Below are 25,741 nucleotides of genomic sequence, written 5' to 3'. Positions count from 1 at the left end.
CGGTAGCAGAAACTTAGTTTTACTTCTGCATAGCGAGTAAAGTGGTGCTATCAAACGTAACGATTGATTGCAGCGAACTAATAGCGGTCTGATTGATTGCCGTAATGCTATTCGAATGTTCGCCGTCGCTTTCGAACGTTGACCAGTGTCTGCGTCACTGTCAACATCAATTTCGTATGTATCTCGAAATCGCACGCGGGACTCCAAATTTCAAGATATTTTCGATCCTCGATATTATTCATGCGACGTCACCGCGATCACATTTCCGGCTCGGTATCTAATATTAATTCTCAACTTTCATCATGGCCGATGATTGTTCCACACATTGATCCTCCATCGCTGTCATAAATCTACACACATTCCGCGTAATTCGTCATAGAATTATTATTTTAATATTTATTAAAATTATTTATTAAAATTATATTAATATTTATAATTTTAATATTTTATAATATAATTTTAATTATTTTAGAGAGATATTTTTTTCTTTCTTTCGCGCGCTCTCTCTGACTTATTATTTAAAAAATTTTTTTTGAAACAATATGTCGATTACTCTTGTATTTCCCTAACTCTCTTTACATGGAAAAAGTTTCGGAAAATAAATCTTTTTTTCATATCCCGATAACATGAGACATTAAATAGAGTTAGAACGAAAAACGCGTTAGACATATTTACATCGCTCCCTATGTGCATAGCTGGCAAGTTTCATCAAAGGTTTCTACATGGACTGCGGTTTGTAAACACTTCGTGCAACATTTCGCCGGCTACACGCAACGCCACGTATACAGAGTTTTCGGGGCAATATTATTTTTGTCAACGATCACGGGGGATTTGCGTACCGCGAGTAATGTCGCGGCGATCTCGGACGGCGATATCGAAACGATTGGCTCCATTGTCGGCCGTATCTTGGGCGTCGTTTCCGGTTGCGATGTCGCATCCGGTTCCACAGACGGGGACACGGCGTCGGATTTCGCAGAGGGAAATTCAAGCTCCATTCCGGCCGTCTCCTTCTTCGTGGACGGCTCAACTACTTTGGATTGATCATCCGATAACGCTATCGACACCTCGACGGTGTCCCGCCCAAGTGCATCCGTCGTCGGGGGATCAATCCGGCTCGACATCGGCGTTTCCGCCGTTGCAGCCGTCGATCCTCCTATCGCTTGAGCGACGGCGCTTTCAGGTTGCTTCATTGAATATTGAGCAGCCTGCGAAGCTGCTACGTCCAACGTCGATTCGCTGTCACCCGTTCCTCGAAATTTTGCCGTGGTCATCACCGTCCTGCCGGCAATTTCCTTTACGGCCTGTCGCGAGGGTATTAAGGATCACGTGAGATCGGGACGTGTCACTAAACGTCATAATTTATCTGAATTGTAAGAGCTAATAAATCCCATACATCACGGCAACATTGCATCAACATTGCAACAATATATTTTTAATTGGATATAATCATTTTAAATATATATTTTAATAAATATATTTTAAATATATATATTTTAAATATATATTTTAATAAATATATTCCTTAATAATTAGCAAAATTAATAATTGACAATGTTTGTTGTAATTAATATTTTTGTATTAGACCTCTATAAGATGTTCTTGTATTTAGAAGTCTATTGATCATTTATAAAATGTTTAAAAAATGTCTATTAATATTTTTTATTAAATGTGTAGCTTGATAATCTATATACGATTATCATATGTACACTCGGCAAAATTCAGGAATATTTTAATGCACACAATAAACGGACTATTTCTTATTTATCCAATTTCAAATAATCTATTTAATAGTCTAAACCCAAACAAGAGATCCAGATTATTAAATAAATTATAAGTAAATTATTTATGAAATAAATTATTAAATAAATTATTTATTAAATAAATTATTAAATACATTATTTATTAAATAAATTATTACATACATTATTTATTAAATAAATTATTAAATAAATTATTTTTAAATTAAGTCAATTTATTAGAAATTAAACTGAGACGAAAGAAAAAATATATATACTTTGAATCTTATCCGTCAGTATTCTTTGTAAGCTTTATATCAATTTTATGATGACAAATTATATGTTAATAAGTTTGGTATCGTCATAATAGCAAGCGAAGGAGCACATGCCACATATTATTATATATTTTAAAATGTTGCAACATTGCTGATAACAGTAATATTATAACATTATGTTATATCCCTGCAACATTACACTGCAATATGCAATGTTGCAATATTTCAGCAATGATGCTGCAAATTTCTGTGCTGTATGGAAATGATGTAATCATGCGAGACTGAGATTACAGCGACAAAACTGACTTGGAAAACTATTATAAGATCGATAAAATAACTATTCGTAATTAAATACCGGTTGGTACAAAATAGTTAATTTTTATTCAAATTATTATTCAACATTATGTAAATTGCATCTTCTCGAGAAAGATTCGCAAGGAAGTATAATATTAAAAAAAATTCAAATTCTTTTTGCGTCGGCGAGGAAATATATAATTCGATATCTCTTCGAGAAAATCCTTGTATTCCTATAATGAGATTCGCGAGCGCGCCGTGAGCAATAAAGAGTCGGAATTAACAGGACGCCCCTTATATCGTGAGATTAAAAGAAAATATTTTATGAGCTACTTGATCAGCGGTTTCTATCCAATGCTTGTAATAAGATCCATATAAGGTGGCTTGATGTGTGAAATTCTTCAGAAATTCGATCCTTTCTGCCTCGTCCTGCGGTAGTTTAAGCCTCTGCGCAAATTAAACAACCGTCTTTCGATTAAATTGAAAGGCCCTTGAGGTAAAAAAATTTAATAAACGAGCAAATTTAGCGGAAATAAATGAAATCTCGATAAAGTCACACAGATCGTTGTGCCATGTTGCGGAACAAAGAAAAGCCGAGTGAGCGATTCACGTCATTTGGGAGGTTCTCTCGATCATCTTCCGTAAATACGTCGAGAGATCGATGATTGCACGGGAATTACGCGAACGAGAAATCCTCCCTTCTCTCCCCGGATAAAGTTACCTGAATCGTTTCCATCTGATCCGCTTTCCTCTCGATCGGACAACGAGTCAAAGGCTGCCACCTCGTCCCTATCGGCCAAACCGTCGCGGTTCTCTTTGCCGTCTCGCTTGCATCCGCCATCACCGTCGTCGCGAGGCTCTCCTCTTCTCCGCCCCCACCTGTCCTCCTTCCTTCAACCAAAAGCCAATATTCCTGCAGACAATACTGAAGATCCTATTGTACAGACAGCGCCAGCCGTGTACATCGGATTCGCAGGTGAAATGAAATACGCCGCGAAACGTCACGTGCAATCCGTACGTCAGGTGGTGCGCCAGATTAAGCGCGACAGCCACCCTGACGGATTTGTAGGGAAGCAACTGATGAATATGAAGTCACGGGGCGCCGACTGTGTCAAGCTCCGCGCAATAATTCTTCATTCAAGGGGAAATGTGTATGTAAATATTTTCAAGTTATATCACGCGGGACAGAGAGAGTCACGCAAAGATTGTTTAACTTTAAGAGCGAGTAATTTCAAATTTCTAGCAACAGCGCCCAGTATTTTTTACGATTCATCTTGCTTTACAGTTTTTTCAGATTAGATTCTCTCTCAAATTGTTTATATTCGTTTCACTTTTTGGCTAAAACAAATAAAATTTGCCTGCAAAAGCAGAGAGTCGGATGTACTTTGGCCCTTTTCAGTCACCCTCCTTTCATTTACGAAGGGTCATCGTCTATCCCCATCTGCCTCTACATGTGTTCGAAATAATCTCGCGATATCACACGCTCGCGAAGAGATTACCAGAGGTCGTCGGATTGTTGTGAGTTCGTGACGAGCCTTCATTCGCGCTCGATTTGCCTCGAGCCGTTGCTTCCGGTGATTCAGCGACTCGTTTCCTCGATGATGCTTTCGCGGCGGATAAAGTGTCGTTGGTGGCCGCATCATTGATAATTCCGGCCTCATCTAAAGCAGTGACGAAAGAGTCCTCTTTCCTGACTGAAATCATTATTGCAACATATTTGGCAGCGATCGAAGAGAATTTTCCTTTTCGCAACAAGACATCCCTTGAATCGGACTCTTCAAAGATCGAGACGTGATGAAAAATACGAATTCATTTTTTATTATTTTTATTTTTTATTTTTTATTAGGATCTTTATTAAAGGAGGATGTCTTGTGTCTTGAAAATAAGATTTTTTTAATAACGATCGCAATTTTGGCTAAATGCGTGTAAGCATTTGTGTCATATTTTAGTCGACTTTGCATGAAGTTTATATAATGCGAAACTTTGATATTATGTTAAATACATAAAATCCCACCCGGGATATTAACCGGCTAATATCTCGCTTGAAAATCTCCACTGCAAAGCCATGTAAAATCTGTTTGGGATAACGTAAAAGCCTTGAGTGACTCAAAACGTGGGAAACAATGCATGCGGCTTTAGAGATTACGTTTGTACATTAAAAATATTACTTTTTTTCATTTAATAATCTCATTATACTATTTATACTTTAAAGAATTTACCTGAAATTTCGTTTCGTTACTTTTTTAGCGATTTATAGTGTGAAAAATTTGAAGTAAAAGTTACATATAATGTAAAAAATTTTAATTAAAAATTACAAGATTAATCTAAATTTAAGAGATGAATTTGTATTTAATTAAAAGTTTTGTTCCAATCTTATGTTTACGGTGATTTTAACAAACGGCAAAGATGCGCAGGTATCTCCGCGTACCGTTAAAGGATACATCTCTCTCTTCTTCCTTTCTTGGCATCGCGTTATCGAGGATTTCCTCCGACTTAGCGTTTGTCTATGAAACGAAAGATAAACACTCTTGCATTAAGATCATGAAATCTCGTGTAACGAAATTGAAAAGAAACGAGGCGAATAAATAGTTGCCGAGGTACTCTTGAAAATTTTCCGCCACTCGCGTTCTCTTTTTGGTCGCGTATTATTTCTCTCAAAACATATTTTAGCCTGAGGAGAAAAATTTATAAAAAAAATAAACGAAATATATTTCTAAAATTTCTGCGCTGTTATAGCTCGAAGGAATGGACGTTAAATCACAAAATACGGCTCGGTAAATATTAAGACGTAACATATTGCAATTTTGTGGAAAATGCATGATATCGTACTGTTTGCGAAATGTCGTCTCCAAATATTGGTAGCAAATATCGTTCTTCTTTCTGACCCAAAATTTTCAAGCGAACGTCCCTTTCCCCTCGTAATTTTATTGCAATTCGTTCATGTTGATAATTGTTTTTATTGCTATACACACGCACACATATTCGAAATATTTGCAACTGTAACTTTTGATCATAAACAGGTCTTTAATGAAAAGATTAATTATCTGGTAAATTATCAAATCCCGTCACTTCGATCAGCGACAAACGGTTAAAGAACACGTATAAGATAAAGATATAATGTTTTCGATAAAAGCGACCTATACATGATGCGCGAAATGACAACTGTAAGAGAAACTTTGACAGGTCATTACGCGAGAGAGATTAATCGAGGTAAAGCTCGATTTTTTATTATGAGCACGCTGTACGTTCAAGATAAAAATCTATGATTTAGTATCGTGTTGAGATATATATTGCCGTTCTTTCGCGAATCCTAATAACAACGGTTAGCGTTATCGAAATGATAACGGAAACTTTGGATGATTCAATGCTCAAACCCTTATTCCGCAACTCAAATAGAAAATGTGAAATTATAGAAGATAACGATTACATGATATCAGTTAAAACATGATAAAAATTACTTAAGATAGTTGAATTAAAAATCGCACGTTTTATTAATTAAATATATTATCTATGACATAATTGTTGATTTATTAATTATTCATATTACATTTTTTGCATTGTATAAGATTAATTAATAAATATAAAATTATATATAAATATAAAATAAATTTAAAAAATAGCCAACATATATATATGAATAAAAATAAAAAATATATAATTTTTACTTCTCGATTCAAGTATTGAGATGATTAATTCCAATTGTAATTGATCTAGCATAACGAGAGTTACAAATCTCAAAAAGCTGAAAAAGCAACAATATCGGTAGAAATCATTATTCTTCAAGATTTGTATGACATAAATGATTAAAACGCATTGTGCGTTATAATCGGCATTGCATGCATGCGGCCTCTCCTCTCTTCCTATTAAAACAATACATCCGATACGATCAACTTCCACATATTGTTGCATTACGTCGACTTTCTCATTACACGGCTGTCTGGCTGTATCAACATTGCAACAATATTCCAGAAAAATTCGAAATCAGATGTGTAATATATCGAGGAAAAGAAAAACATACATGAGGAGACTTTATTCTAATAATCTCATAAAATTTCTCTAAAAAAAAAATTTGTAAGTAATTAATAAATCTTTAATACCGAGAATTAAAGTTTCGACGTTTTTTAAATTCTTCAGATATAAATGATATAAAAAAGGATTATCTGATTAATTTTTTTCTACTCTAAACTCTTTTCCAACTAAACTCTTTGTCAGAAAATTTACGTAATTAAATCACACCAATCTCCCCATTAGTGGGATTTAAAGATATTAACTTAAAATTGTGTGTGTGTGTGTGTGTGTGCTCATTCTAAGAATTTATTGCAAGAAAAATTGAGTTAAATATATATACAGGGTATTTCAGTGGATAATCTCTCGTGGTGTAGAGCAGGTAAAAATTACCCCATAAGTTTCAATGAAACTTTTTTCTACAATAGCATTTGTTATCATCATCATTTACTTTCTTTCGATTAAACGTGTTTTTCTCGAAAACAATTTTGATAAAATGAAACAAGAATACTCTTTTCAAAAAAATTTTAAAACATATTTAAAAATATATAAAAGGAATTTACTGGCTTCAAAGGCTTAGAGGTCATTTTAAATATCTTTACTTAACAAAAAAATAATTATTACTAATTATTCAAATTTGCAGAGTGATATAAAAATTACTTGAGAGAAATGCTTCTCAGATTTTAACTTTAGAGACAAATATCTCGATGGAGACACATTATGGCCAAGAATTTTACAGCAACTAGCGCGACTACTTTTACCTGCTTTGCATCTCCGCGAGAGTTTGCTCGTCTCTAAACACCCGAAACACCCTGTATAAAACGCAACGTTGATTCGACAGGTCGCCGTCTCTCGCGAGTATCGAGGTTTAGCGAAATAGCGTCGATACTTACAATGGATTCAATCTCCTTGGTGCCTCCCGGGACGTTGTTCGCGGCCGTTTGAAGACGCTGCTCGGCTATCCGCGCGATCAGATCAATGTGCGCTCGTAGCCATTGGTGCCACTCGTCGGCTATCTCGCCGACGCCGGTAAGCCAAACCATCCAAACCCGCAGCTTTTCCGATGGTACGGCGTAGAGACGTTCCATCGACCGCACGACCTCCCTGTCTCATTACTTTGTATCAGATAAAGTCAAAGTTTCGATCCACAGTCGAGTGGAAACAATAAACGTGCGGGGGCGGCGCGCTGATATTGACACTCGCGTGAACAGGAAATGCGCTATTGTCGTGGATATTAGATAGCCTTCTCTCTCTCTCTTCCCCACTTTGATCGCTTTCGCGTTGCATTAACCGCGATTATGCAAATGTATGCACATACCTATTATCTGATATTAATAGTCGAGTTTCCATAGATTCGAATATTTTTGCCTCCCCTTCGTGGTTTTGTAATATTATCTCCGTTTAGATAGTTGATCGATTCGTTTAATTATAAGAGGATGAATTCGAGGTATTTATGTTTTTCATCTAAAATGAGATTATTTGTTGGTTGCTCCGAAAAAATACTCCGACAAGTTACAATCAAACTTTTAACGATCTGCAGCAATCATTTACCAGGTCCATTTATAATTCTCCGCTTTCAACGAGAGAACTTGTTGCGTTACCCCATTAAAAAAAAAGAAAAAAAAATTTAGGCGGTCATGTTCGCGACCGCCGCAAATATCAGGCCACGTTTCGCCGATGGGTTTCATTGTATCGCGATATTCGAAAAATGACGTAAAGCGAAACAAGCGAGGGCAAAATAACAACGGGATCTGATTTTCTCCATAGTGCAAATTTATATTACAAATCCCGCGGAATCGCGTCGGAGATTTCTCGGCGCTCACATTTTTTTCGCTGTCACGCGCTGACGGAAATAAACAATGATCCCACGTAGAGCAAGCGCGTCGGACAGGAAATTGGATCGTGGTACATACATGATGGCGGGAAAAAGGAACGGCTTTTGCCGGACACGAGTGCAACTTTACGCACGATTCGATTTTTACAAAATACATATCAAGGGTTTGGTGTTTGCAACCCGTGTTGCGCAATCCGGGAAAAAAGGTCTCGCGAGTAGACAAGAGACGGAAAGCCCGACACGGTGGCTTTCCTGTTTTTCGACCGTTCTCGACTTGCGTCATTCAACCTACACTTTGGACTAAAATTATCATGATCAGCAATCATCAAACTATTTTGAGGAAATTTCGAGAAGATTTATATGCGTATATAAAGAAATAGAATCTCTCTCCTATGTCAAGGTCTTGATCAATTTGCGAGTCAGCGGATTAAGAATATTTATTAAAGAAAAAAATTCCTTTTTTACTGCGAGATATAAATCTCTTTTTCTACTTTGATTTATCGCGCGCCAAGATTAGTATTTTTCCTCCTGTTTTTCTTAGAATGATGTGTTTTATTAATAAAAATAAAAAAATTGATTTATATTTTTAGAAATAATAATTACTTTCGAAGCGAGCGAGCGTTAATTTTTTTATATTTTCCTTTGTGTTGTATAATAAAGAGATAAAAGAGAGAATCAACATTGCGAAAAATTGCTACATGGTCGGTACATCGCGAAGTAGTCAAATCGAATTAAAGAAAAGTATGAAACAGATAGTAATTAAGTGTATTCCGGAGAAATAATGAGAGAGAAAGAGAAAAGGAAAAAGAAAGAGAGAGATATAGACTTGTATTATCAGCCGGAAAAATTGTCTCTTACTCGTTAGGTTCTTCAAATTCCTCTTCCGGCTCTTCTAACAATAACATTGGAACGTCTTTCTGTCAAATAAAATAGGCCAAGAATAACGCAACAATATAATAAAATGCAAAGATATAATAAAAGTATGACTTAAAAATACATATATTACTGGTTTTATTTAAATCATATGCGTGATTTGTTTTTCTCGTATAAAATTTTAATTTAAAAAATTGTTAAAACTTACAATTATTCATTTATTCAATTCTATATTATTAATTTATAGCTCGGAATTGTTATTTCGCCGCATATTACATTCCGCACAATTCTCCATTATTAGAAACTAGAAACCTCTAGACAAATTTTAATATCTGCTGGATTAAATATTTCGAGAACCATTAAAGATGAATATAATTCTCAAGATTGCGCGACGTCAGTGAGATTAAAGCTCGAGCTATTTTCACTTTAGAAATTGTACTTGAACCCATTGTTACCGAAAATGTCTACATATAATTATTGTCATTGTTACACACGATATACGTACAAAGTAGTCGATAATCGCTAATCTTTGTTCTTATAAATAGTAATATAAATCGATAATCCTGAAACAATTAATTTCTCAATCTTATATTGTCCTATAACATCGTACAATACTCATTTTATTAATTGAATGTCCCAAATTACTTCAAAATTATAAAGTGAAAGAATACAACTCGGTTACATAACTATGCGCGATTTTATTATGATGTCATTTTTATACATTAAATGTAACAGATGTAAGAGATATAATAGATTGTTATGGAAATTATATACATTTTCGATGTATAATTTTTGCAAAAAATTATTATACGTATTCTATGCATACTTGTCGAATTACAGATTTATTATTTTATGGGGGAGGATATTATAACATTTGTCGATAATGTTATATTATAACATATGTAATATTATAACATATATATATATATATGTGTGTGTGTGTGTGTGTGTGTGCGTGCGTGCGTGCGTGCGTGCGTGTGTATGTGTGTGTGTGTATAATGATAATGATTGAGCGGGTATATTATCTATTCGGGCATATTACGTATTCTCTACTATGGATCGATATTATTCAAATAATTCGTAACGTATCATCTGACGCACGCCCGCGATGTCAACTACGGCAAAATTAACGGACCGTGCAATGACGTTTTGCAAAGGTATTCAGTAAAGCAAATATCCATGATGATGAATTTTAGTTCAATTCGCGTTGTAAGAGAGAACAATGAATGCCGGAGATAAAGTCGTCAAAATGTATAGCGCGGTAGATATAAATTATCCTTTCCACGCATATGAATATGAATGCGGTGGCATGGGTTATATGCATATTGTAAAATTGCAGGTTGTCAATGAAAATCGAAGGCCGATAGTGTCTGAAAAGTCGCATGTATAAATATATTAGACTAATAATAATAAAAGCGTTCATCGAGTTAATAAGTTAGGAATTTACCCAATTGCGAGTAAAATAATTAGACGGTCGAGTGATCAAGGTTTAAATAATTATTATATGACGTATGCGCGTTACGAGAGTTGATATTAAAATACGCGCAAATTGCCTGTAAAAATTGTCTTTTTAATTATATTGAGCGTTTAATTGCGTTTGAAATAACAGGAATTTAATTACGTTTATCATTTAGAGACAATGGAGCATTATATTACAATCGCAAATTGCAGCAATTGGACGTTGCATTTATAATTATAACTTTCACGAATGAAACGATAAATGTATAATGCGATTAAATAAAACATGTAATAAATAATTATTGTGCACATTTTATTTAATCTTATTCAATTTATCGTAGTTATTATTATTGCGATAATATTTAAATACGCAAAGAGAAAATGCATTTTTATTAATAGTTTCTCTTTGATTCGACAATTAATACGATACATATGATAAATCCATAATATTTATAATGATCTGTGTTATCGATAGTTTATATCGTCGTTAGTAAGCTTTAACGGAAGAATTTAATATATCATTTGATCTAAATTACACAACAATCATGCTATTATAACATTATTATTGTATATCGGAGCCCTCGATTGTTTATATAAAAGGATACTACATATTTGGTAAAAAATTCATATTACAGATAAATAAAAAAAGTAATACAGAGACAAATAAATTAATGCCAATTTTGTTTTCAAAAATGACTTTATAAAATATTATCTTGCATACGCAGCCTTGCATGAATAGTAAAGAAAATTTTAGATCATTATTTCAAGATGATATCGGCTTAAAAAAAAGAGAGACAGGAAGAGAGAAAAGGAGGAAAAGAAAATTTCTATGAATTTTATTAAGAATGTTTGGTTTGAGGAAAATGTAGTAATTATTTCACGAAAAAACGTCGATACAGAAAATCGTCATCTATGTCTCAATAAACAGGCCTTTTTTTGTACTTACAATTTCTCAAGCAAATTCGCAATTCGGCGGTGAATCTAAACGTCAAAAATTTCGCAACGAACGGAACGTCCCGAATTGAATCCGATTGAAGTTAAGTTAATAATCGCATACGCGTGAAAATAAGATACGCAATAATTGCGATGCGCGTAGTCATAATACTACTACAATAACACTAAATAGTTTGATAAGCTAGAGCGGGCCATCCTGACGCGATATTCAGTTATAAATTAGATTGAGATGTATTTTCCATCAAGTAGGAGTTGCGCGCCGGCAACGAAACGTGTCTGTCGTACATTCGTTACAGTTATAAATAACCCGTGGGCGATAGTGAAAATAGCAACTAGGGGTGTAGCATGCGGAGCCTCGAGTAGCGCGCTGATATAAAGCGCAAAATAAATTTCCGAATGTAATAGCATTCGGGGAAAAAAATTTCCGCGATATATAAATTTTATAACGATATCATGATATAGTAAAAAAAAAGAATATTTAATAAAGAAAAGAAAGTAATAAAAAAATTTAAGAATAATAAAAGAAAAGAATAACATTCGAGAATAATATTTAAGTAAATAGTATAATTAAGTAAATAATATAAAATATTTATTGCAAAATTATAACGCTTATACACGCAAAATAATGTATATATGGTATAGTGCTATATTTGAGGTAATATGATGTATTTTCCCGCATTAATTAGAATCGTAAAGTCTTGCTTCTCAATTTTCATAATCTATATTGCCAGCATCATTAATTATACTAAATGAAATGGAAAGATTTGATGCGTATGATAAAAATATGATCAATTTTGATCGATGGCAATTACCGTGCGCTATAACTCATCCAGATAATGTGACGTAATTCGAAGGGCCATGGCAGGAAACACCTGTTTGGCCAACCGTATATAGGCTTATTGTTAGTTCGATGAGTCCTTTGTTTCGGTTCATGTAGCCATTTACGTTAAACGACCGGTAGAGATACAGGTCTCCGTACAATGTCCATTGTGCGGTGTAACCGAAGGCGAATTTCAAAATTCAGTCTACAAGTCTATCGCATTCTCCACGTTCCAGGTGGATGACGATCGAACCAGTCTGCTTATCATCAATCGACTTTATTCACTTGAACGGCTAGATTTATAACAATGGCCAAAGGAGAGTGCCGTTCCATTCAAATTTCTCCATGTAATGCAAGATGTAATCGGTGTAATATAATTTTATATCAAACGATGTGATTAAATTAAAAAAGAATTTAATATCCCGAAAATATAATTATTCTGCGACAAATATTAATTATAATGAATGGGGATGGAATATCTCTATTTTTGCAAGGTTGACAAAAAGGTGCAGGAAGCCGGATTGAAAGGGAGCAAACGTCAATATAGTTTTATAATCATATGCTTATAAAACTCGAAGTTTAAAACGACAATTTCGTTCCGCGCGAAAGTTCGCCGCGACCTCGGTGTATTTTTTACCACGATCGATGTACGAGAGGGCCGATGGAATTCCATCAAGATTAATACGTTGAACATTGTATAAATTTTACTTGCAAAATACTGAGGAATTAATGTCCCGCAGATATTCTCGCAAGGTCATCGCAGATTAAATGAACACGTGGGGATATTAACGTCGTCAGTAACTTGCCAAAATCTTCCAAAGATTATTTCTGACATCTTTTCGTCATCTCGACTCTCTCTGTGTCGAATAAATAAATTAAATTCTAATACTAAAGAGACCTAAATCGTCATTAAATGGAGGTCAAGATATATGTATGGACTGATAATTGAGCTTGTAAACAAAGCATGAGGTGAGGTGTTCGCTTTTTCTCGTCTGGAGGACTTATTCGGTAGCATTGTCGACTTACGTTTTCGCTTGGGATATCCACGAGCGCGAAAACACGCCAAAATCTCGTTTCGAACAGTTTCACGGCAGCAGCTTGAGATTACGAGACGAATAGTCGAAGCGTAGGTATCAAGCGGCGATCAAGTCTGTCGCGAAAACGTCGGCGAATTTTAGAGACGGAACAGAGGGACCGAGCGGTTGACGGCTACGGGATTTCGCTTGCGCAACAATGCGCAACGACATTTTGCCGGATGCATTGCACGGGCTGCGAAGGAGCTTCGCGGGAAATGATGCATCGTGCGACTTTCACAGCCGCGAGTATAAAAGGAAAAATCCCCGACTCTCCCAGAGCTTTGGCCGCGACAGTTGAAGCCGCACATACGCGTTGTGGAATACGTACGTCCTGATCAGCGTAGATTGGATCTTCTCTCTCTCTCTCTTTCTCTCTTGGCGAACAAATAAATTGCCGTTGCGTTCGCGATAAGGTGCTCTCGAAACGCGGTTGCGACGTGATGTCGCGTATCGCGAATTCTCATTTCTCCCGCCCGATATGCCTCTCTCGCTTCATTTGTTCCCTTCCGATTTATATTCCTCCCTTACGCTGATAAAAGTACGAAAATACTTTTATAAGCCGGAACCGCATCGAGATAAACGATGGAAATTCGCGCCAAGAAATTTGAAGCACGTTTCCTCGTAATTGTATCGACGATTAAAAATGATTTTACATGTAACTGTGTCGTGTACAAGTTGAATTTTTATTTCGACCAAGTAAATCGTTGATATTTTACCATTTATTCTATTTATTATATAATTAATGTGATTATATATAATGTATAATTTTTTATATTTAGTTTATTATACAAGTATGAATTTTAATTAGTATTAAAATTATTATTTTTATATTTTTATATTTTTTTTATTTAAATTAATTATGTTTATTAGTATTAAATTTTAATATGATCTTTATTTTTCGCTATAGTTTTTCTATTTCGTCAGGAATAATTATATTTTCGCGATTCTGTATATTAGAATTTATTCAATATTTTGATTCGAATTTTTCTAGAGAATTTTATCGAGTAATTCCTGGATCGCGATCTAGTATACCGCATCGAACTTTCGGAATCCAATTAAACGGACCAAGATTCGAATCCCAAGTGTCGTCTTTGATTTTTCCAAGAGATATCCATGCTATCGTCGTTGATTTGGAATCCACTTGCAGCGAAGAAGCGGAATTTCTGGGTTAATCTTATCAGGGACGAGAACAAAGTATTCTACATATGCTTGTTTTTACATATATATATATATATATATGTATAAGGATGTAAGATCAGATTTATACATGCACACATGGGATGCCGAGAGCATAACAAGTCGAGTACACACATGCTATATATATTGTGTACATTTCGAAGCGTCTCGTTTCCCTTTATTGCAGCCACAATATGATCTTTCGTTTAATCCTGAGAGTGCCTGATACAATGCACGTAAAATGAAACAGCGGTCTTATGAGAAAACACCAAAATCACCGAGTGCCAGTAACGAAGAAGAAGAAACTACATCGTGCAACAGCTTGATGAAACATTACAGCTGCCCTATTAAACTGGATTATTACTACTTGCGATAAAAAACAATATTGATGCTATTTAGCTAAAAGACTTATTGGCTAGAAAAAAAATCTACATATGTCGTCTTAAATCATTAATTGTTGACTAGAAAGATTTATAATTATTTGTCACGTGAAATTAAACAAAAGTATCAAATTAGCTAATATTGTAAATCGACAAAAGTCAGAAAAAAATACAAGTAATGTACAGGAAGGTAATTATATAACTTTTTTTCACAGGATTATAATATTAAAAAATCAAAGATACGTTGTAAGTTAAATTTTATAAAGAATGTTAACAAAATTCTGGATTCTCTTTCAAAAATATCTGGTAATTTTTGATTAAAATTTTCGCCAAAAAAATAATAAAATTTGCCTGACACACGTCAAATTGAAAATATTAAATTACCTGATACTAAAAATATCAAATTACGTGAAAGCTAAATATTCATAATAATTCTTTTCTGTTATATCATTACATATATATTTTAGTCTGAAATTTGAATCATGTTGAAACTTTGAAAGTTATATAATTATACGACATTTTTTTGCGACATTCATCACAATTTCGCTCTTCTTCTGATATTAGTTGCATATTATAATTTTTTGCCTCTTTTTTTATTAATCCCAGCCGACTTATTCTATAAGAATGAGTGAGAATGTGACGCACGCTTCATCCGCTGCGAGTATTTCGCTGAATTACTCTCGGAATTAAAGCAATAATTGTCATGAAATGCGTTATACAACTATAGATTTCACGGAAAAGGGCCGTGCAATGTGTACCCTGGGATAACGCGCGGAATAATAATCGCAATTTCACACTTGCGTCGCGCAAGTTTCGCAATCTGTCACGTCGGGCCGACACTTTTCGCAAACCGACGCGCCTTTATTGGCCGCACGTAACGATCCGCGAGAGCTAATTCTCCACGTCTAATTACCCGTCGGTGCAAACTATGGAAAAAGTCACCTCTTTCCCTTTCACCCCTTTGTTTTCTCGTTCTCTCTGTTTCTCCCAATTCGGCGCGTTTTACTCTCGCTATCATTTATTACCGCCGGGCTTTTGAAAGGATAGGAAGCCATAAATGGGGATGTAAGGGTCGTTACGTCGAGCAACCTGCAGCCTGTACGAAGTGCGCCGGCATCCACTTTGTCATCTTTTAAACTTGCCCGTTCTCTCCTCGGGCTCGGTAACGGGTCACATACTTTAACGAGATCTCTTTTAACACATCATCCGTATTTGGAAGAGGAAGCACCAGTGACGCGAAACGCGTGGCACAAAGAGAGAGAGAGAGAGAGAGAGAATTTTCCTCCCACTCTCTCTTCACACTCGAACGTGACTCCACGGATGAGTTAATCAATACAATTTAAAGTTTCCGTTTATTTTCAACTTGCGAGCGCAATCTTATCTGCCACCTTAACGATATTAAACACGAACACAAATTTCAATCTCGTCCTATATGATTTATTTATTAACACAATCAAATGCAAATAAATATTGTTTTACCGATAATTATTGATGAAATTCCTTTTACGTAAATTATAATTATCCGCAGGCTATCGCAAATATTGTATTTTAACGATTAATTCTTTTCGTTCCTCTATAAACCACTTAAATGGTAAGAGAAATATTTTCACAATGTGTGTATCTCTATTTCATAATTTTATAAATAAAATTAACCCTGATTAATATTTTAAATAACGAAGTATTGCTATTTCGTTACTTTTTCGCTATTGGATAATAATAGGTTTCTATTGTACCTTGATAGCTTTGCATTAATTCCGATTACATTGTATTGCGCAGAAATGGAGGGCAAAAAATGGAGGCGCTTATACGTAAGAATTTATACACCATATACAATTTGTGTAGAAATTTCAGGGATTTGCATCCCGGAGAGAGAGAAAATACGCGGAATCTTTTTAATTCTCATAAAATAAACAGTCTTATCGCGGGATAAAGTTTAATGCATTATAACCACTAGATAGGTTTCCCTTATAACAGAGCCCCCCGACGCGCGACGCGCCTATTTATCTAACGTATTCACCCAGTTAGGTTAGATTCTTATAACTTGTAATAAAATAAGGTAAAACGAAGCACGTACGTATATTATTTGGGCGTGCGGAGAAAATTCAAGGGTCGTGAAAGCAACAATTGGGAATAACCGCGGGCAAAGAGAACAAGTTACGCGTAGTCGTAAACTTCACCCTCGCAAGGTTAAAGAGGAACACGGTCGGATATATCAGGCGTTCACCAAAGGACACGGGACCAGAATTAATCGGGACACCTCGGCGACGTTTACGTCTCGACATCTCGTATGTCGCGAGATATTTTCGACCCGCGCTTCGAAAAATAAAAAAAAAATACAGGGGAAGAAGCAAGAGCCGGGCTGACGTCGCGGGCCTTATTTTTCGATAAACGAATGAACGAACGAACAATAACAAGACACAACCGTGCCAAGGGCGGAGAAAGGGAAAAAGCATCTCGAAATCCCGCGAAGCGTTCAATATTCCATCGTAATCGAAACGCACTCGCGTCGAGGAAACCTCATCGAGACGCTTCGAGGACAAAGGGAGACTTTGTTTCGCGACTGATCCCTTTCAAAATGGATACTCCCCTCGAAGATCCCCTCGAGGATCCAGGAGGATGCTTTGATTTTTAAATCCGACGATCGAGAATTCCGATATCGGATCGTCCCTTTCGCGGATACGATCGATCTCGTCGAGCACGCGGGAATTCGCCGCAAGCACTGATCCGCGCGAGCTTTCGAGCTTGCACGGCCGATGGCGCGATGTAGATCGGGTTCGAATGCTTGAGAAGGGTCGGCAGTGGAAAGGGGGGCAAGGGGAGAGTCGGTTCTCGGGCAGAAGATCAAGAAAAGAAGGAGGAGAGAGCGTCGACGAAGTAGCTAGACCAGAAATAACTAATAAGACATTCACTCTGAGACGGGCGGCCAGCCGGCCCGGACGAATCGCGGTGCGTCTGAGTAAAACCTCGTCTCATCTCGTCGCATCTTCGTCATCCACACCACATACGATAAACACCACACTACTTAAAGCGATACGTCGCCGGAAAGTAAGGCCGGAAGGAGTAGAGAAATAAAGATAGAGGAAAGAGAGAGAGAGGAGAAACGAGCGAGAGCGAGTACCTAGGCTGTAATAAAGTGCTAAATAAAAAAAAAAAAAGGAAGTGTCGCCGGAGAGAGGAAGTTTCACACCACGTGATCAGTGCAAGTGCATCGTCGGTGCATCGCAACGTAATTCATGGGAGAATCGCATTCAACGGAGATCTCCATCCCGTTTCCTCCCTCCTCTTATGGACCGTGAGAGAGAAAGAAAGAGAGAGAGAGAGAGAGAGGGGGAGAGAAAGAATATCATCGTCGCCGCTGTCGTCATCGTCGTCGTCGTCGTCGTCGCTACCGTCGCCATCGCCGTCTAATTTTAAGTGTTAGATAATGCACACCGGTGCGCACCGGTGCGCTCGGATACTAAAACGGTATCGTGCACGCACGCACGCACGTACGCACGCGCGTGGACGCGCGTGCGACGACGATGGCGGGCGAGATCCTCTCTGGATTCTGCATATCTGCCCTTCTATGTCCATTCCTCGCGCTACAAATTGATTCCTCTCTCGGGATTTTTCTCCCTCTCTCTTTCCTTCCTCAAGTTTTCCTCTATTTTCCTTTCCCGTGATAAATTAAATAAGCCACTGCAAGAATGACTCTCTATCCCAACTATCGTCCATTGAATCTGTCTCCATTCGAATTTTTCGCCATGTTTCTTCCTGTCTTACCGATTTCGCCCGCTTATCCTTGCTCCTCTGCGACTTTTGATTCCTATTCCTGTTCATCTTTTCTTGCTTTCGCTCTCTTTTTCTCATTGATACATTTATCTTCTTTAACGCTAACCTGCCCTGGGACATCTCACTTTAGTCTTTCTCTATTTCCAATGCGAATTCCCTGCGCAACTTGTTACTACGATTTTCAAAATTCTTTGCTAAAGAATTTTTTGTCTCTAGTCAACATTGACTTCCTTACGTTCTTGCTTGCTAATATCGCGCAGCTTTTCATTAAATATTTCGTCATTCTGGAATGAATTATTCATTTCGTTTCTTTCTTAAGCAAGTGACTTTATCGCCTTTATTTTAATATTTTATTCCATTCTGATTATTTTATTTCAAACTCTTTCCTCTTTACTTATATAAGGTGTATCATAAATCACGGCCCATCCCTGGAGAATGAATTAACGAAATCAAAATAAGTCGAAAATAAAGAATGAGGAAATTATGTTTGAGTCTTCTTTAAAGAATTACAATCAAAATAATGAATTTTAATTAAATATCTATCTGGAAATTTTGTATCAAGTAACTGCTTTGTTTAATAGTCGAGCAATAAATGTTAAAATATTAACTCAATTTATTGTTATCAAAACAATTATAAACTTTTAATTTAATTAAAAATAATACTCCAAATAAATTTTTCGATTATTTGCCTGTGACTCTTTAAAGAACTCTTTAAACGTAATTTTGTCATTTTTTATTTTTGATTTATTTTTACTTTGTCAATTCAGAGATGGTGTGCGACTTATGATTGACGCTAATAATAAATATAATATGATAAAAAGAGAAAACTCCTTTTTACCATCTTTCTTTTAATTTTCATTATTATATTCCCCGTTTACTTTCTTTGATTATTCTTTTTTAATGCTACAAACGTTGCACAATGATCACTCGAGGAGCGAAAATATTTGCGTTTATTGTTCTACTATCTCTAGTTTTTTTTTTTACAGCAGATTCTCCTCTCATTTCTCACCCCATCTTTACTTTTTTTCTCTTTCTCTCAATTACATCTTGTCCCATTTACGTATACATTCGGTTTACTTCGGTTCCTATTAACTTGGGCTGTCTCACTTTTCCATTGTCTCTATCTTCCTTTTCCCATTTTCCCATTAACTTAGTTCTCTATACCGATTTTGCCATCTACCTTCCATTTCGCTTCATTGCCGCTCCTCTTTCGCCTCCTGCTCTTTTTTTCTCACATCATCATGCTTCTCTCTTTTTTTAGCGAGAAAGACGCGCGCGATCTTCATCACAATCTCTCTCTCCGAGTCTCCCGCCTCCATGCGCTTGATCCTCCGCACTCTCCTACTTTTCCGCTTTTTAAAAACTCACCCCTTCATCCATCTCTCCCTCGCGCTTGCGTATCATTTTCTTTTTACTCATCCGTCGCTGTACCAATTTCGCCAGCTCACTTCCGTCAGCGTCTTCATTTTCTCTCTCCCTCCCTCCCTCTCTCTCTCTCTCTTCTCTTTCTCGATCCATCCTCTTTCCTTTCCATCTCTTGGCTCTTCCGTCTCTCCGCGGCCTTCGACGCTCTCGCTGTCTCTTCGTTCTCCATCTCCGTCTATCTCCGCGTGCTCTAATATAGCCACCCGGTGTCCAATTACTCGCTTCCCTCTCGCTACAGTTTTTCCGTCGCCGCGACGGCCGCGACGGAGAAAGGATCCACGCCGTTCTATTTTCCGCTTTTTCCTCCGCGATGCGTCCGCCCCATTCATCCTTATTTATCGCTCTCGTACATTTTTATCGCGGCTCGATCTCCGATCCCGATGCAAATTGGGAAGCCGCGAGAAACGTAACGGGACGCGAGGGTAATTAAAAATATGGAAATGGATTCAAGTGCGAGCCGCGCCGCCTATTTCGCGAGTGGAACTAACTCGATAGATGGTTGATTCGCGATTCCCAAAGTATAAAGATTCCCGTTTGGCTCGAGTCCAGGGAACATCGGTGAAACGAACGCCGCTCGTCGAGACCGAGATACTACTCGGGTACTTCCGAAAAGTGTTCCGCGAATGTACGACGCTTGAAACAACGTTTAATTGTTAAGCGCCAACGAGCATCCTCGAAGCGTTAATTTTGTGGATGTTACGAAATAATTCTTCACTTCACTTCTAGTAGCACTTTCTCCTCTTCACCGCGCGTTTAAGAAACTAGAGGGAACCCGCGATAGAGTTGATGAAATTCTCGTTAAAATCAAAAATCTTGTCGATAAAAATTAAAATCGCGATCGTAGGAACGTTATAAATTTTTCATGCCTCGTATACGCTCCTTTTTTTTCGTGTGAATGTAGAAATATAAAAATCCCTATAGCTCCGCACGATAAATCGAACGGCCGAACCATGCAAGATGACCAACCAGCGGTGCTATGAATATTTTCGCATGTGAATATCGGCGAACAACGTTTGCTTTCGTTACAAAAGCGAGATGCAAAAAAGCGGGAGGTGAAAAAACACGGGCTACGAGCGTTTATTTAAAAAAATGGCTTCGTAACCAATCGCGCCGAGCACACACCGTATATGTACGCGCGTGTCTGATTTAACGTCGACCGCTTTCACTGCAGCTCCGCTCTCTGTTTATCGTCGCGTTGTTCCAAGTAATTTTTTTTTAATCGAATCATGACGAAAATTCGCTCGGCTTCGTCCTCGCGTTTCCCTGCGAAATTAATAAATTATTAACAACGAAACTGAAATGTAAATTACAGCGATGTCCCTTTCTCTCCGCGAGATGATGTCTGCCAAAGTCCCTTTGACGCCCCCAGGCGTCATCGCGTCAATTAGAAGCCTCGTGTTAATCCGTGTCGTCAACGTCCGGCTATTTCTTCTCTCGCTTCGATTCCCGGCTTCGATGTTCCACCCACTAATCACGTAGCGTCCTATTGCGCGTTACTGTCGCCTCATCGATCGGCTCGTCTTCGCCGAGCCATCTTCATCGAGCGCTTCTCCCCGCGTGACAGTGCGCCTAAATTTACACGACACACTCATGCATCATACGTACGCGACATGTACGCGCGATGACGATTTATGTGGGACGCGGTTGAAAAGCGAAAATCGCCGGCTCCCGAAATTCCTTCGCGCACAATCACCGTCGCCTCGCCTCGCGTCGCGTCGCGTTGGAGCCGTTGGTTTAACGATAGTGGATCTATCTGGTTTTTTTAGCTGTCACAGCGCTGGATTTCGGCGGCTGGAAAGTACAAGCATTCGGGGACCACTAGGGAGGGGTCCCAACCGAGGGAGGCCGCCGAAAGGCGGTCAACGAGTCTGGTAAGAAGATCGAGTGGAAAGCGTGTGATTCCCCCTTTTCGAAAATGTTAGAAAATTACACTCCGGCCAGCTCTCCTGTGATGCTTCGCATTAATATTTGCTTGACTATTAATATATTTAACATTGAGTATATCGGTGATACACATTCAATTTGTGACAGTCATTATGTACTTGCTATCGTATCACGTATATTATAGATACGTATTTTATTACAGCATAATTAACAAACTTGTTACATTGTAATAATTATACATTAGCGATTCGTTTATTCCAATTTACTAATTCAGCACTCGATATATTAATAACGGCGGTTTGGATGATTTATTATATAGCATTGGCTCTGAATATAATGATTTCATCTAATCTTTACTGTGATAAAAATAATTACTCCGATAAAGCACGATATTAACGAGTTTTATAACGATCTTGTTAGTAAACTTTGTCTCTGTCAAGTCTATCTGTTCATTAAAAATACCTAGGAATAATAATCACATTATTATTACACGATGAGAAAGAGAGAAAGAAAGGAAGGGAGTTAATAAGAAAAAGTCAACGAACAAATGAATCTGCGCTAATCAATCTTCGTCGTGTAGTGACTTATGATCTATAGCTCATTTTGCTGGAGGGTTACCGATTCTCGAAGCTCCTTTTTTCCTTCTCGTTTCTGATCCACAAAGCTTTGTTTCCGCCGAAAACTTTTATGTCGTAAAACTGACGTGGAATAATTATGTTTATCGATTAGCCGAAGGGGATGATGGCACGTTTCGATTTGTTAGATGAAACTCTGTGACACTGGTGAGATGATTAAAAACCTTGGCAAAAGCCTTTGTCTCGAGAGGGGGATTTGCATTACAATACGATGAAAAATATTCTAATGTTTCATCGTGTTGCACAAAATTATAAAATTAGTTGTATATTAAAATTATAAAAATGTTATAATTATCACGAGAAAAATACCACAAGAATAAATATAAAATATTGATAATTCAAGTAAATTGCATACATGAATTAATTAATAAAAAGTCAACGTTAAAAAAATAAAATTTTTTTTTTAATGTAAACATAAAATATAAATTCAATGGATGCAAGATAACAGAATACAAATTGCATAATAAAAATCTTTTATAAATATGTAACGTGTCCAATTTTAATTTAATATCTCTCTTTATCTTTTTTCATCTGTGTGTGTGTGCATGTGATATTGTTACTTCGCAATATTCGCAGAAATGTCACAACATAAGAAATTTATTGCGATGCACGTCGCAATTTCTAAAATTAGTCGCATCAATATCGTCCATGTCGATCCCATAAATGTTTCCAAGATAAGGTGTTCGAGACAGCTATATAAGTCGGATCGATATTTTACAAAAATGAGCGCAAGGTATGATTTATCGGTTTTAGAGTAGCAGGGTATGTAACGCCTGATATCGCATTGTAGTTAGTTATCGTAGACTTCCGTCGAGTTATCGTAAAAAGTCGTTGGCAGAATCACAAGGCTGCCAAGTGAAAAATGGGCCCTCATTTGTACAGGTGGATCTACATTTGTGTCAATTCCTCTCGGTAGGTACAAGAAATCCATTTCTCTTCTGGCTTTGAGATCGAGAACCGTTCGCCATAAATGAGTCCCATTCTTCTCTGTCAGAAGTGAATTCATCAATCGCTTTTTCTATATTACACATACGTTTATATAAAATTGATCTCTATATTATTGGTATTTTATACAACACTTATCCATGTTATCTATAATGTTTCGAAACTATTATTCATCTGAAATGATTGCACCATCTGAGTTAAAAAATGTATAATTTCACAAAGGCACGCAAGAGAAAAGATTGCATTTTAATAATTTAATATGTGATATAATAATATGTAATTAGATGCTTTTTCATTAAATATTTAATATATATTTTAATACCAGTTATGATGTATACAACGAGCTTTAATTGTTATGTGTAAGGATTATAATAATACAACTGAAATGATGAGAGGCGAATTTGTGTAAATCCGATGATTCATTGATTCTACGCGAGATTATTTCGGGACGTTATTTACATTACGCGGTTAGTTACTCATCTATAAAAGCGAGCTTTATTTCAGCCATTTCAGGATACCGTTGTAAAATACTCGCAATTAAAATGCTTTTACCACAAAGGGAATTGAAAGAATAATTACTTTTCTATTGTTAAATTATTTTATATTATAATTAAATTATTTAATATAATATGATTATAATTTTATAATCATTTATAAATTATATTTTATATAATAATAATTATTATTATATAATACAATGATTTTATAATTCAAATTTTATCAACAAGCCTCGAAAAATGCATCGATATTTTTGTAATTTTGCGGAAAATCATGATACATTTAATAAATAACTTTTTTTTAACACGGAAAATATTTTAAATTGTTCCCACGTTAAAACGATATCGAAGAACGCTAACTTTGTTTCGTATTTTCACTCTTGCTTGACTAAATCATCCCAACGATTAAAGAAATAATTAAACTCGTTGAAAAATACTATTACTCTCTTGCAAAGTAATCTTCGTGTTTTCTATTTCGGAATTAATATCATAAGATTCATAATGCAATTATTCTAATGATAAATTTATCATCATCCCATTTTAATCGATTACAATTTTACTCATAAATAATATATTATGTTTAACGAGTTTGTTTAAATACGTTTTAGTTCATTATTACAGAGTTTATTTAAATATTGAATTTATCCAACATTTTCCAACTGTTATCTGTAACCGAAATCTGCCGTAATAATGTTGTATCGATAAACACAATATAATTATACTCGGGTCATTATGTTGCGTATGTCAGTGAATTTCGCTCATTAGCATTGCGCATCTTTTCAGTTAACACGAAATTGTGTATTCAGGTTGTATTTTGACAGCAGAGATGTGTTACACAAGATGGTGAAATCAAGCGACGTTTAAATCGTCCTTTCTGCCGAAATTAGATCACTTTACTGACAAGCGACAAGTGGATAAAGCTCTAGCGACGTCTCATACTCTAGTGCTCTTTTTTTTTAAGCGCTTTTCTGTTCGTTTTTTCTCTCTCTCTATCTCTTTTTCTCCCTTCTAGTCGTACCATGCGCGAAAGCGCCGAAGACTCGTGTAGCAAAAGTAGTGAGGGGATTGCCGCACGATTGAAAGGGTGCATCGCGAACTAACGAGCTACAAAGTGCACCTAGGCACGTAATAAATGTCGTACAAGGAAGAAGAGCAAAATATCCCCTAGTATGACGACCTCGCAAAAAATTTTCGATGGCAAATACTACACCATTTCGTATAAAACTCTAATATACGTGGCATAGTTTCTGTTATTTATCATTTATTGCTCCACAATAATTTGTACAAAATTCGTTACAAGAAGTAATGATGACATTTTGCTCGAATATAAATTATGTAAATTAATAAAAGTACAAATTTATTTAAAAAAAATTTTGTATTTATATTTTTTAATAAAAATTAATAAAAAATTTTATTATTAATAAAAATATTAGCTATAAAAAACCTAGAATTATACATTTGTAATATATTATTATAATATATATATATATATATATATATATATATATAATATATATAATATATAATATATACATAGAAAAAAGGACATTCTTGTTTTGAAAATATATTTAGCATGGAATGTTTTAACATGGAAATCTTGAAATGAGATTATATTGCGTTAATTAAAGAAAAATATAATTGCTTGAATAATTGCTTACTTGAATGAAACCATTTTATATAGTTCAATCGAGAAAAATATATTC

At 36.1% G+C, this 25,741-nt stretch overlaps 2 protein-coding genes across 7 annotated transcripts in view; one reads left to right on the top strand and one right to left on the bottom strand.

Annotated features, from left to right (window-relative positions):
* LOC145962507 (uncharacterized) overlaps nucleotides 1-25,741 on the bottom strand; it is a 56,259-nt gene that overhangs the window by 1,758 nt on the left and 28,760 nt on the right. For both annotated transcript variants that reach the window (XM_083083609.1, XM_083083611.1), the window contains exons 4-10: nucleotides 9,003-9,061; nucleotides 7,204-7,414; nucleotides 4,734-4,809; nucleotides 3,805-3,999; nucleotides 3,027-3,196; nucleotides 2,639-2,752; nucleotides 840-1,301 (exon numbers count right to left, since the gene is read on the bottom strand). In XM_083083609.1, the coding sequence (XP_082939735.1) occupies nucleotides 840-1,301; nucleotides 2,639-2,752; nucleotides 3,027-3,196; nucleotides 3,805-3,999; nucleotides 4,734-4,809; nucleotides 7,204-7,414; nucleotides 9,003-9,061 (1,287 nt within the window). The remainder of the gene's footprint in view (nucleotides 1-839; nucleotides 1,302-2,638; nucleotides 2,753-3,026; nucleotides 3,197-3,804; nucleotides 4,000-4,733; nucleotides 4,810-7,203; nucleotides 7,415-9,002; nucleotides 9,062-25,741) is intronic.
* The window catches only part of Tn (tripartite motif containing protein thin), a 69,152-nt gene continuing 61,128 nt past the window's right edge, over nucleotides 17,718-25,741 (top strand). For 3 of the 5 annotated variants that reach the window (XM_083083597.1, XM_083083596.1, XM_083083592.1), the window contains exons 1-2: nucleotides 17,718-17,827; nucleotides 21,844-21,948. The gene's annotated coding sequence lies outside the window, so the exon portion shown is untranslated. The other 2 variants (XM_083083593.1, XM_083083594.1) reach the window with 2 other exon arrangements.

Source organism: Camponotus vicinus, unplaced genomic scaffold (assembly GCF_025532165.1).
Source record: "Camponotus vicinus isolate PSW18456_S1 unplaced genomic scaffold, iyCamVici1.0 SCAF_12, whole genome shotgun sequence".
Classification (NCBI taxonomy): domain Eukaryota; kingdom Metazoa; phylum Arthropoda; class Insecta; order Hymenoptera; family Formicidae; genus Camponotus; species Camponotus vicinus.
The sequence above is the reverse complement of the archived record's forward strand: the minus strand, read 5'-3'. Positions and strand labels throughout refer to the sequence as shown.